This window comes from Halichoerus grypus, chromosome 6 (assembly GCF_964656455.1).
Source record: "Halichoerus grypus chromosome 6, mHalGry1.hap1.1, whole genome shotgun sequence".
Lineage (NCBI taxonomy): Eukaryota > Metazoa > Chordata > Mammalia > Carnivora > Phocidae > Halichoerus > Halichoerus grypus.
This window is the reverse complement of record NC_135717.1, coordinates 81,119,103-81,133,300: the sequence shown is the minus strand read 5'-3', so window position 1 is coordinate 81,133,300 and position 14,198 is coordinate 81,119,103. Positions and strand designations below refer to the sequence as shown.

At 40.4% G+C, this 14,198-nt stretch overlaps 1 protein-coding gene across 1 annotated transcript in view; it reads right to left on the bottom strand.

Moving 5' to 3' along the window:
• Positions 1 to 4,108: 4,108 nt before the first annotated feature.
• The window catches only part of GALNT8 (polypeptide N-acetylgalactosaminyltransferase 8), a 50,979-nt gene continuing 40,889 nt past the window's right edge, over positions 4,109 to 14,198 (bottom strand). The window contains 4 exon segments of the mRNA XM_078074149.1: positions 4,109 to 4,252; positions 11,260 to 11,427; positions 12,565 to 12,660; positions 13,212 to 13,349. Coding sequence (XP_077930275.1) covers positions 4,109 to 4,252; positions 11,260 to 11,427; positions 12,565 to 12,660; positions 13,212 to 13,349 — 546 coding nt within the window.

The window sequence follows — 14,198 nt, the reverse complement described above, 5'->3', positions numbered from 1 at the left end:
CCCAAGCACTGCTGGGAAGGAATTCTCACATGGAACACTAATCGAGATGTGCTGTAGGCCCAATGGGAAGGCCTACCAGCAAGCTCTCTGGAAGGGGACATAGGGAGCTTGGTGAGGGGAGACTAACTAGGACTTGGGGGCTGCTACTAGCCCCAGAACAAAGCACCTATAAAAATAGAACAGCACAGCCCATCTTCTTCAATTTTGCCTCAGCTAGGAAATGTATTGGAAGCAGAAGCCACCAGCCTCATTTAGTAGCTAATGACGAACCTTTAAAAATGGAAGGAGATTGACAAGGTGCTTGGAAAAGACAAGTCCTGATCTAGCCATCATGATTTGTTAGAGAAAGAAGGAAAATAAACTATACCCATTTCTTAACTTGTCATAAAGTTGACTTTTTGCCTAGGTCTCTTTGCTAAGGAGGTTATATATAGTATAATAGATATAATCTCAATGATAATGCCCCTCCCCCAATCCATCCATAGAGTATTTTGTAAAATCAAGGACATTCTCTTATATTCTTATATAAGCAGAGTACAGTGATCAAAATCAGGAAGATAACATTGATACAGTACTGTTATCTGATCAAAAAACCTTATTTAAATTTCATCAGTTGTCTACTGCTGTTCTTTAGAACAAAGGAAAACTAATTTCCCCTCAGGCCCAGATTCCCATCCAGGACCACACATTATATTTAGCTGTCGAGACTCTTTGTCTCCTTTAGTCTGGGGAAGTTCTTCAGTCTTTCTTTGTCTTTTATGACTTTGACATTTTGAAGCAGACAGACCATTTATTTTGAAGGATATTCCTTGATTTTGGTTTAATTGTTTCCTAAAAATTATAGATTCAGGTCCTGTGTTGGGGGCAAGAACACCATTGGAAATGATGTTGTATTTTCTGGGTGCATCTTATCAGAAGTCATGTGATATCCATTTGTCTTGTAACTGGCGATATTAACATTGATCACTTAGTTAAGATGGTGTCTGTCAGATTTCTCCACCATGAAATTAGTTTTCCCTTTGTAGTTAACAAATATCTTCTGAAGGGTTACTTTGATACTATGTATGTATTCTGTTTCTCATCACCCATTAATTTTAATATCCATTTAAGATTCTTGCCTGAAACAATTTTAACTATGAGTTGTCAAATAATTTTCTAATTCCAGATTTCGTCCTACATTTTTTAATTGGCAGTCTACACTAAGGAAGAGCTTTCCCTTCTCTCCATGCATTCGTTCATCCATCTATCCATCCATTCCTTCACTGGTATGAACTCATGGATTCTTACTTTTTCTATGGCTTTTAATCTATATAATAAAAGCATTATTTATTTTAATGCTCAAACTATTCTAGTTTTGGCCAGTGAGAACCCCTTGGATCTGGCTGCTATAGGTTGTGACATGTCCCCATCACTCTTGGAGCATTTCCTTATTCTCTAGCACAGGAAAACGTCTAAGCCCCAACCCTAAAATCAGCTATTTCTCCAAGGAGCCCTAATTCCTTTTACTGGAAAATATTTAGAAACAAAGATCTGCATGCTGGATGCTGAGTGTGCTCAGAATGAGTGTGTTAAACACACAAACATAGGTAGGTTCACTTGTTTTTGTTTGCACTCCATTTTGGGTTTCCCTTTATCCTTGTTGGGTTTGTGTATTTATGTTTTGAACATATGAAACATAACATGATTCTAAAAGTCTAAATTACAGAAAAATATATGTTTTGAGAAATGTCACTCTCCCCACATCCCTTCTATCTTGTTTCTATCCTCAATCCTTTCCATCCTATTTCCAACCAATACCAGCCATAAGTAACCAATCTCATTAGTTTCTGGTTTATCCTTATGTTTCATTTTGCAGAAATGAACAGATACATGTATATTTCCCCCTTATCTCTTACCTAAAAAGTACAAACTATAAATATGATTTTCTTTTTTTTCACACTGGAACACGTTCCATATCAGTTCAAAGAAATGTTCCTAGTTCTTTTCCATAGCTGCATAGTACTCTGTTGTATGGATATATTCAACCACTTGCTGATGTTTGAACATTATAGTTCATTTCCAACATTTTATAATTAAATTCAATACTGCAAATAATTCATTTACACATAAGTATTTTCTTATTTTTTGGAGGTGTGAGTTTCTCAAGGTAGAGTTACACAAAAAAGAAAGTGCACATATAGTATTTTTTAAGATTTATTTATTTATTTGAGAGAGAGAACATGCACATGCACATGAGTCGGGGGCAGGGGCAGAAGGAGAGGAAGAGAATCTCAAGCAGATTCCCTGTTGAGAGTGGAGCCTGACCTGAGGCTTGATCTCAGGACCCTGAGATCATGACCTGAGCCAAAATCAAGACTCAGACACTTAACCAACTGGGCCACACAGGTGCCCCTACAGTATTTTTAAATACTGCCAAATATCCCTCCAAAATGGTTGTACCAATTTGCATCCCTATCATCAAAATATGAGACTACCTGTTTCCCACAACCTTGCTAACAGAATGTGCTGTCATACTTTTTAATTTTCACCTATTTAAGTGAAAAATTATCTCGGTACCATTTTAATTTGCATTTTTCTGAGTGAGATTAAACATCTTTTCGTATGTTTAAGGATATTACCCATTTTTTACCCATCTTTCTAATGGGTACAAGCTTTAAAAAAAAAAAGCTTTACTATGAATTGCATTTTCCCTTCAATTTGCTATGAAGAAACTACAAGTTATACATTTGCTTAACATTTATCCTGTTCCTTAATTTTTTCATCATAAGATCCTACCTAAGGTAATGTTTTAGTTCTTGGATATGGATTCGGCCACTGCGAAAGTTTCATCAAGCTGTACACTTATGACTTATGCACTTCTAAAAGCTTACTTTAAAAAAATTAGCTGATTTAATTCTGTACTAAATTATCAGTGTCTTGTCTGCCTAATGCCTAAAGGAAGCCTAATTATTCCCAGAATCATACCCAAGTAGCACTGACATAAAACTAAAAGGAAAAGGTGATGCTCTTAAGGAAGGGACCAGTTTGCACATCCTTGAAAGGTGAGACCACAAAACAACATATACATATAACATCCTACCTCCTCTCCTATCATGGTGCCCACTCCCACCAACCACCAGGACCTTGCCAAAATTGGCATCCCTAGACATATCTTCCCAATTTACCAACTAGGGGAAAGGATTTATCCAACAGACAGCAGTAAGTGCCTTTGGTTTTAAGTCTGTGCCTACAATTCTTTCTTTGTGTCCCAATAAGTGATGCCCCTCTGTTTCAAGCCTCAATTTCTCCATAATTTTCGGGGAGAATGGAAGGAAAGGTAATCAAGTCTATTAAGTGTTAGAAGCTACTTAAAGACTCAGATGGACTTGGACTTTTCTACCATTCTCTATGCACTGTGCAGAGTTGGGATTAGTGGAGACACGTTCTCTCCTACCCTCAGCCTCCAGAATCTCTTTGGTATGGGAGAGATTGGGTAATCCAAATAAAACTGCTCTGGAGTGATGACGGAGGAATTTTTAAAGATTACTTGTCTATTTGCTGCATCTTTCAGGACAGTTCAGAAAAGGGGAACAGCAGGGGCAACACACCTTCAGAGAACTGGTGCCACCTGAATCATTGTCATGCTGTCAGCCCGATGATGACCCAGCCTCTCCCATGGAGCAGCCCCCAGGCTGTCTGGGAAGTCTCTGAGCAGATGGGCTGGGGGAGGATGTGTGGGGCAGATGGCAACAGTAGTTGTCAGGCATGAAGACTAAACAGTGTTGGCAGAAGTCAATGATAGACTTCCACCCTCCTAGTTCTGTCCCCACATAGCAGCCAGATGATGGTGCTTATTTCAAGGAGTTTCCAATAATGGCATTTGATATATATCATGACTTTCCAAGGGAAGCTGGGGGAGTTTCCTCACCCATCTGCAGCCTGGACATCCTCACACACGCATACACTTCATCTCCCCTAGCCTGTGTGTTGCAGACCGAAGTCACAGTAAACATACACACATACTTTCCTATTCTCACCCTCTCCCTATTTGAGCAGCATTAGGAGTAGAAGCCATTCCAGTGGCAAGAACTGGTATCCCAAATCCAGGCTCTCTGAGGATCTCTGGAAGCTAGTTTGACCCCCAGTTTTGCACAGTATACTGTATCATCCACGCTTGTGTGGTACAGGTCTGGAGCACAGGCTCATAGATGCTGGAAGTGTCTTTCTTCATCTCCAGACATCGCTTGGTGGCTCTGTTCATGACAGCTTTTTCCTGGATGGGAGAAGAGACAGAGTCAAGGTATCAAAATGCCCTCATCTCCCCTGCTTCTGCTCTTCCTGCTGTGCTCAGCCACATGCTTGAAGAGTCCCTCAATCTTCTGCCACTCATCCAGAGGGGAAATGAAGCAAAGGGCAGAGTTAGACCACCCAGGGCTTTCTCTACTAGTACCATGGCAGACTAACCACAGATCTAGGAGGAAGCAAGGCTGTGCTGGGTTTCTGTTATCATCCACCTCTCATGAGGTTGAAGCATCAGGGCAGTGTGACTGTCTAGACATGACACATCTTGGAGAGCCATGGTCCTTCTCTACTTGGCCTTCCTTTCCACATCTTCACCCCTGAGCCCATGAAACCCATCAGGATTCTCCCTCCCTCTTCAGTGAAGCTTGGTGGCCAAAGGAGCAGAAGCTACATTCAAGCATCTCAGCTTGTTTTCTCTACCACTGTGGGGGATGTGGGGGGGAGCAGTTCCTACCTGTTCTGCCCTGGGGGCTTCACCAAAGTTTACTACTGGGAATGTTATGGGCTTAGGAGCCAAAGAGTCTGGGCTAAATCCCTACTCCACCACATACAGGAGAGGGCTCCGGCAAATTACCTAGCCTAAGTCTCAATTTCCTCATCTGTAAAATGGGTTTATAGTTAATATTAGGGTTAAAATTAATATTAATTGAATTAAATTAGTTGGTTAATATTTATTGAGCATCTTGTGCCTGACATGAAAGATGTGCAGTAAATTAGTACATCTCTGACTCTTCCCATTCTAATGGGGGAAGGGGAGGAAGGGTTATCCTTCTTTTTGTTCCTATGTGCCACCTCCAGCCCCTAAGCTCCTTCCTCATATCTATGGCTCAACTACTGTCATCGTGCCATCTGTCCTGGTCCTGTCCTCTTCTCCTTGTCCTCCCATTTCCTACACCCCTCTCCACTTCTTTGCAGGAATCACTCACAGAATCTATTTCAGTGCCTCGGTGAAGTTGTTTTCGCTTTATCCACCCTGCCCTCTGCTGTCATCCTGAGTTAACAACCTCCATTTGAAGGTCTAGTGAGAGACCCTGATCTCACCGTCCCACTTTGGAACCTACCACCAAACATTTCAGCATTGAGCAGGGCTGCAGCAGTATGTCCAAACCCTGCTTCCTCTGATCTCTTTCCATCACAAAATGCAACCCCCACCGCCAACCCTGCTCCCCTAAACTTGCCTGTCCTGCCCACACTGGACTTCTCTGAGGTGCACCTCCCCAGTGTACCTCCCCAGTGCGGGCAGTCACGCAGGCACCCCTGGTTCTAGAAATCTTCCTGTCACCTCCACTGCTCCTTTCTGTGGGCCCTGTTTGTAGCCCACAGGGTGCTCCTGGAGAGGGTCCACCAACCAAGCAGGCCTGACCACAAATGTGCCTACAGCAGTCTGGCTTAAAACTTGGCTTACTCCTTAGGGTTACTCTTCCAGACCTCTTCAGCACTCTTTAACCCTGGTCCCCACTTGGTGCTTGATGCTCACTTACACTAAATGCTTTTTTTTTCACCTTGTTGAGAAGATCACACTGCCAGCCAGTCTAGTCCCTCCCCAAGTGCCATGAGGGACCCTCAGGACACTGCTTGTGGGTGGTCTCAAAGGAGCTGCCCTGCCTCTCTCTATTGCTAGCAGCCCCTGTGCTCTGATGTGGATGCCAGAGAAACACTCTTCCTGTTTAACATCGTTCTTTCGTTTCTCCCTCTGGGCAGATTCCTTTTCTACTGACTTTAAATATACCCAAATGTCCTGATATTAGAGGGGGAAAAGAATCCTTAACTCTACCATCCTTTTTAACCAAAATTCAGTGCTTTCCTCCCTTTCAGAACCAAACTTCCCAAGCAACGAGGCGATAACAACAGTGGATAAGATTCTGTGTTTGAATCTGGACATTTAATCTGCTATGTGACCTTGGTTATATTATTTGACTCTCTGTGGCTTAGTAACTTCATAAGTAAAGTAGAGCTAATGATAATATTTCTCTTGTAAGATTTATGTAAGGATTAAATTAGATCGTGCCTGTACATTATACGTACTCAACAAATCTTGGCTGTTCTAATTTATTGTGATTTTTTAGATAAAGTCGGTGACCCTTTTTTTTTTCTATTTTCTCTCCACTTCCATGTGACATGTCCTTTGGAAGTATTCTTTGCACCTTCTTCACACTTCTTCTCTGGTTTCCTTTACATTGTGTTCATCTGGATCTTATACATATTTGGTTTGGTTTTTATTTAGGGGGTGTTGTCTGACAGCTTTTAAGGAATTTTTGGTTTTGTTTATTTTCCACTTTCACAGAAGGAATATGTGCTCTTTCTTTTAATTTGGAAAGCATATTTCAAAAATTAGAAGTACTCGTAATAGAATAACATTGTATATATAGTTTGTATATCCTGCTTTTTAAGTTTAATATCATGATTTAATATCTCGTGTACTTTCCCATTTCATTAATTTTTGAAAATATACTTTTTGAGGATATAATTTGAATGGCTATATAATATTCAGTTCAATATTCAGGGGATGGAAAAAATCTCCCCTACTGTCGGGCATTTAATTTTTCCTAATATTTTGCTATGATAAATATTAAGATATTTTCCATATTAGTTTTGACCCACATTCTATATTATTTTTTAAAATACTGTCTTAAAACAGAATAAGCACCATAAAAGGGTCACAATTAATTTGGGGGTGCTGATTAGCGTCAGGGTTTTTCATGCAGAGAGCTAAACTGCCTTCTGCAACTGTGCCCACTAGCGTGACAGCGTTCCCACAGTATCTCTTCCTTTTTATTTCTCAAACCCTGACTCCTCATTCTCACTGCCTCTCCCAGAGCTCTTCTTTGTGTCACTCAATCCAGAAGACTTCTGCATGATGACATTTACCCCAACCCTCCATTATTTTAGTATGCTTCTACTCGCAACTCTGCTCCTCATTTCAAAGTCCAGATGTTCAAATTGGGTCCCTTCTCAGTCATTGATGCCATCTCTCTTGTGGCTTTCAGAAGTCGTACCTCCTCTGGTTGACTCAAACCATGAATCATGCAATTGGAAGATGAAAGGATTATTTAGTCTTAACTCCCTCTCAATTCTGGAAATTATCTTTGGTAGCTTTTTAGTGGAATGAATGTGTAAGTTGTATCTACAGCTTTCTTACCTGAAAGAACTGTGATCCTAAGATAAGGTGGATAGGAAAGGCTTAGATAGAATGAATTGACTCATGAGCTACATGATCACCTCCTTCTTCAACTTCTGGACTTCTTGACACAGTCACCTAAAAAGGGACCTGGCTTGGACATTGGAGTGGTGGGCAAAATTCCCCTGCATGTCCTGCAGCTCCAGGCCTCATACCCAGCCAGAATCTATATTCTCTCAGCAACTTCAGCCAGCTGAGAAAGTGATCTTTCCAAAATTCTCTTGGAAAGGCAAACCTCAAAATGTTTGAGATGTTATAATTGTTTCTTTAGCATAACTAGTATGTTTAATTCCCGGGAGATTTAGGATCAAGTAAAGATGTTAAAGGAATCAAACGCATAGAATTTGTTAAAGATTCTGTGTATAGTTACTATTTTTAAGTACCTGCTATGTTTAAAAAAAAAATCTTACAGATTAACCTTGTGTTACCAATTTAAAAATGTGTAATTGAATAATTAAGTTTATGAAGTCTTACCAAATTGCAAACACTGCTGAAACATATAATAGAATTTAAGAATCATTAATTTAAAGTCAGATAATTGACATTCTTAAGAAAGAAAATTCAATGTATTAAATTTATAAATACAGTATGTAATGTTTAAGGGAATTTATTAAATTGTAAAGTCCCCCATAAAGTTGCTAAGAGAGTAGATTTTAAAAGTTCTCATCACAAGAAAAAAATGTTTTTGTAATTATGTGTGGTGATCGATGTTAACTAGACTTACTATGGTGGTCATTTTGCAATTTATGCATAAATTAGGCATATTATGTTATACACTTGAAACTAATATAATGTCATTTGTATAAATAAATTAATTAATTCACTGTTGCAAATAACTTTATACTCATAAATTTGAAGAAATGGACCAATTCCTCAAAAACCATAAAGCACTGAAATTCAATCAACATGAAATAAATGATCTGAATAACCCTGAACTATTAAAAAATTTTTCAATTTGAGCTCCAGGAAGAAGGCCTGCCAGGCTGGCACATCACCTGTGCACACAGGCCTAGAAAGCTGGCAGGTCTGAATGCAGGAAGTGTGCAAGGAGCAAAGTGTCTATGCTTGGGTGCTCCAGAGTGGAAACCAGGCTCACTGAACTTGGCTTCAGGCTCAGGGGATTGTGCTGATAGTTTTGAGTATAGGCAGGAATTTGTGGGGTACACACAAGGCCGGAAGGGTTTTAAAATATTTTAATTCCTGGTTTAAAAGCCCCTGGAAAAGAAACCTCCAGGCCCATATGGTTCCACTAGAGAATTATACCAAGCACTTAAAGAAGGATTAATGCCAATTTAAGACAATCTCTTCCAGAAAATCTCTTCCAGAAATGCCTCTTTCAGAAACTGATCTATTCTAAATTTTTGTCAATAGGACAAATTTTATCAATTAGAAAGAGAAAATACCTCCTAACTCACTTTATGAGGCCTTTATTACCTTTATACTAAAACCAAAGACAGTACCAAAAAGAAAAAAAAGAAAAGAGAAAAGCTGCAGGTCATTACCTCTAATGAACTTAGACACAAAAATCTTCAACAACATACAAGCAAACCAAATCCAATAAAGTTATGAAAAGAAGTGTACACCATGACTAAGTGTGATTTATTCCTGGCACACAAGGTTGTTTCAACATTAGAAAATTAATCAGTGTAATCCATCATATCAACAAACTAAAGAAGAAAAAATATGATATCAATTGACAAAGGAAAAGCATTTGGCAAAATCCAGCTCACATTCACAATAAAAATATTTCTTAGCAAGTTAGAAATTCAGATAAATTACTTCAATTTGATAAGGAGCATCTACAAAAAATCTACCGCTAATGTATATGCAATGATGAAAGACTCAATGCTTTCCCCCTGCATTTGGGAACAAAGTAAGGATATCCATTCTCACCATTCTTACTCAACATAGTACTCGAAATTCTAGCTAATGTAATATGGCAAGAAAAACAAAACGAATAAAAGTCATACAGATTGGAAATGAAAAAAAAAAGTGATTGTTAAAACCTGCTGGGTTTTTAAATAAAATAATAAGATTTCTAAGCTGAATGTAAAAGTTTAAGAAAAACTATAGTACTTTAATTTATAACTTAAATAAATTTAATATTAATTTTTAAAACTAAAGTAAACCTGTGATAGTATTTTCTGCACACACAAAAAAGATACTGTTAAGGACATCAAAAACTCACATTTAGCACACTAGACCTGCCTGTCAAACATGTCTGCTTGGTGATTGCCATTGACAGAAAGCTCACCACCTTGCTAGGCAGCCCATTATTCTGTAGGATAGCTTAAGCTGTCAGGCTATTAGAAAGTCCTCCCCTTATGTTAAGTTGAACTCCCTCTCCTTGATCTCCAGTCACTGGTCTCAGTTCTGCCCCCCTGCAGACACTGAACAAATCTAATCCCTCTTCCTCATGAAATCAGCATCATCTTTTCTCTAGGCTCATGTCTCCAAGCTAGTGCCTCCAGATTTGCCAATCTTTCCTTTGCTCTGCAATTATTTATTAAGTGCCTGTCATGTTCCAGGCACTGTGCTAGATGCCAGAGAGAAAACAACAACAACAACAACAAAACCCAGGCCCTGCCCTCCAGCTCACAGTCTAGTGATTAAAAGAAGCAAGTGAGGAGGTACTTAGAAATAATCGTGAGATAAAACCTGTAGGAAGAGCCCTGAGAGCACGAATCACTCATCCTCGTCCTGTGGAGTCACAGATGGCTGCTCAAAGAAGACAATGTCTGAGGCCAGAGGAACATTTTGTAGTTGGCCCAGTAAAGAAGTGGGAGGAGAGGGAATAATACGTACACAAAAGCCTAAGATAAGAGGGAGCATAGCCTTTCATAGAATTACATGTAGTTCCATATAGAGCAGGAAGTGAAGAGCAGAAACACAGCTTACCCTCCTCCTCCTTCTCACTGATAGTGCCTAGTTCAAAAAGACTTGATCTAGGATCCAAAAACCCTCTGAAATTGTAAGCAAAATTGTGCACATATGTGCATATATATGTTTTCCTGGAAAGAAGATTTTCAGAAGAGTTATTAGCTTTACATTAGGAGTAAATGAGTTAGATTGATCCATGTCTGTTAAAATGTAGCCCCTGAACCTAACACAGTACCAAAATGCTCAGAGATACCATCACAGACAGAGCATTGCCTCCCTTCATCAGAACATCACATCTCTGCCAATGTGGCTTAATGTAGCCCCATCACACAGTAAACTCACATGTAGGCTGTAGTCAGTCAAATCCCTTATGTCATTGTCTTGTGAATTCTGCCAGATTCCCTCCACCCTGTTCTTAGTCAGTTGATATTGAAATTAAACCCAGGGCTTTTATACTATCAAATTTCAGCCCAGGGCTCCAGATTCTCTGATTACCATTAATAATAAAACTAATCATAATGGCTAATATTTACTGAATACTTTCTATGTGCAGGCACCATGCTAAATTCTGTATACACACTATCTCATTTAATCCTCCCAACAGGCTCCTAAAGTAGATATTGTGATCTCCATTTTATAAATGAGGAAACCGAGTATCAGAGAGGGTAAGAAACTTGCTAATGGTGACTGAACTAGGACCGAACCCAAACTCTTAACCGTTAAACTATAACAGATTCCAATATTGCTTCCCTTACCCACCCACCTTCACCAACAGACTCAGCGTTCCATGCCCAGTTTCATTTCCAGTCTTTTCCCTACCACTGCTACAAAGCCAGTCCTTCTAAAACACTATCAAATCAAATATGAACCTCACAGACTAGATTTGAATATGCTTATCTTTAAAAAAACATGTGACTCACCGGTTTAAAATCCCAATATATGTGCAGTCTGTTTTGGACTGCCTTGGAACATGGCTCTAAAGTGGGCTTCTCCCCATTGCCAGGGTCTGTCAGGCAGTGATCATCAGTACGTGCCTCCTCAATCAGTGGTCCCACACAGAACTCTCCAGTTAGGTGATAGTAGACATTCTAAAAGAGAGCAAAGGAATCTGTCATGGATACAGTCAGTGGGGCTGTCCTTGACCTTATAGAGGGCATGAAGGCTGTTCCTGGGTCCCCTACGTACTCAATCACTATGAGTGAGCAGTGAACTTTCATGGGTAACAAGGAGCCACCTCCTCTTCCTTCTCCTCAAAGCCCAGTTGACTCTAGGAAGAAGACCAGGCATAAGGAGGGGGCACCAGCCTGCTTGATTCCATATAAGGGCTCCAACACAATCATGACTTGCATAGACAAAGGAGATTATCTTTGAAACACACACACACACGCACACGCACACCTGAACTTCCATACAAGGGCTCCAACACAATCATGACTTGCATAGACAAGGGAGATTATCTTTGAAACACACACACACACACACACGCACACACACACGCACACACCTGAACTTCAGAAGCTGTCATCATAAGCTCCAGCTATGGGCTTGTCAAGAAACATTTCCAGTTCTTAATCTGATACTATCTTGCTTGGTGAGCTTGGACAAGTGGGTTGTTTTTGTGTCTCAGTGTTTTCATTTGTCAGGTGGAAATGCTTATCTATCATACATACTACCAGAAGTTCCCTGTGAGGGAAACATGCAAAGTAACAAGATGGATGAAAATATTCTCAGTGGAAAAAGTCCCCCAGGCTGCACCATCCACTTGATGCCAGGTCTCTTCTATTCTATGGAGCGACTTCCATTTAGCCTCTCTTCTCTAGCCCCTGTTTCCTTCTCTACAGAAGAAGTCACAGGTAGCATCACCTGCCCACCTTCCAGGGCATACCAGGAGTGGTGGGAGGATGGTGGAGACAGTGAGGGGAAGGGAAAAGGGTGGAACCTGAGGTAACTGTCAATGAAAATATTACCATTGTGAACGAATGTGACAGAGCATACTTTCTACCTATCATTCCTGTACCCGAAGTTGAACTGTCTAGTATGATTTTTTGAATGGACTTCGAAGTGCTTAGTTACAAAGACAGGTTTGGATTTCACCCTTACCCATTGCTCAGGATGCTCTGTTTCTGCCTTCCCATCATCTAACACTTAGTCTGAATCTGGCAAGTGTTGCCAGGGGCTGAGCCACAACAGACTCACCCTGGGGCAGGGGAGATTGTGGAAGATACCTGCAGACTGTATTTGTGACAATAAAACATGATGGGGGTTTTGCCTGAAACAAGTCCCTGATCCAGGCAGATATTTTCATCCAACATGTTTTTCATCTGAAAGGGCAAAACACACAGAAACACCATTGGAAAGAGGTAGAGAAAGAGGGCCCTCAAGCCTCCCCAGGTCATGCCTTTTCCCCACTACTCCAAGGGTGCCAGAAATTACCAACCAAAAGGAAGCAGGGGTTTGGGATCTTGGGAGCCATTCTCTTTGCACTAGACAAATGCTGGAAGGAGGTGCTGCTGTGATGTTCCTTCCTAGGAACTCCCACCCCTCAGACTGTCACAGCACATATAGAGAAGGGGGACCAAGCCAGATACCCTGGTTGGCTGAGAAACTGAGAGGTCAGATCTAGGGCTGCAGTTTGCAAAGTAAGGAACCAGAGGCAAAGACAAGGAAAAGAGATGGGGTCTGGGGAGCAAGAGACAAAAGGACACTGAGAAGGCCCAAGGGCAAAAAGCTGAGAAAGGAGGTAAGGGGTAGAAAGATAATCCTGGACAGGATGGAATTAGGAAATGCTTTTCTGAGCTGTCATGTAATTCAGGTCCCATTGTCTTTTATAGTCAAATATTTAAAATCTGAGTTGCAATTTCATGATACATACTCTTCCATAGCCCACAATGTTGTGGATTGGCTTCAGGTTTGGATAAACATTTTTCAGATACCAGTCAAAAGTTTTACATTTCAGTTTTTTCCGGAGTGCCATTCTGGAAGAAATGTCTCCAAAATCGATTCCAGAGTTCTATAAATTAAACATGGACTATTTCTGTGCCTTGTAACATCCTTGACTCCACCAAAGGATATGAATGACACATGAAGGAATGAAATATTTTCCTGATAGCCTGGAAGGTAACCTTGATAATTATAGTTTTTCAAGTAGAGTGGGAAGAGCTTGAAATCTAGTAATCTCTGCTGGCTTCAAAGGTACTTGTAAGGCCTGCATAGTAGGGCCACTCAGGTTTATTTCCCTTCACTAGCAAGCTAATGCAGACTGCTCCCATTTGAGATAATGTTTACACCAGTAAGGCACAAAATACTCCTCATGATAGAAAAAGGCTTTCAAAAGGAATATTCTGGTAGCAAGATTTAGAGGTTGAAGGAGATTTTCTACAAGTGGTATCTGTGGGGAATCAAAGGGAAAGAATGCTTGAGCCCAGAGTCGCAGCTCAAGGACAGAAGACAGCATGCCATGCCAACCTCAGGTGGCTGGCCTTAGCCAAGAAGGCCATCCTCATTTGTGTGCATCCAGCAGGGTTACAGTCTCTACTCCCACCATCCCACATCCCACCTGCCATGTCCCATAAATTCCTAATGTCCAGCCCTGCCCCACAAGGAATCCCCCAGTATAGATGATGCATGAAGATCATAGAATCTAGAAGATTCCTTGGTTTAAATTATATCTTTCCTGCTTATTACTTTATTACTTTAAACAAATTCCTTTCAACTCTCTGTGCTTCAGTTTCTTCATCTGTAAACTTGGAAGAATAAAAAAAAACCTTCCTCATAGATATGTTGCAATGATTAATGACTACCTGGAGCATAGTATTACTACACTAATGTTAGATGTCATTATCCTTGCACCATCGGAACT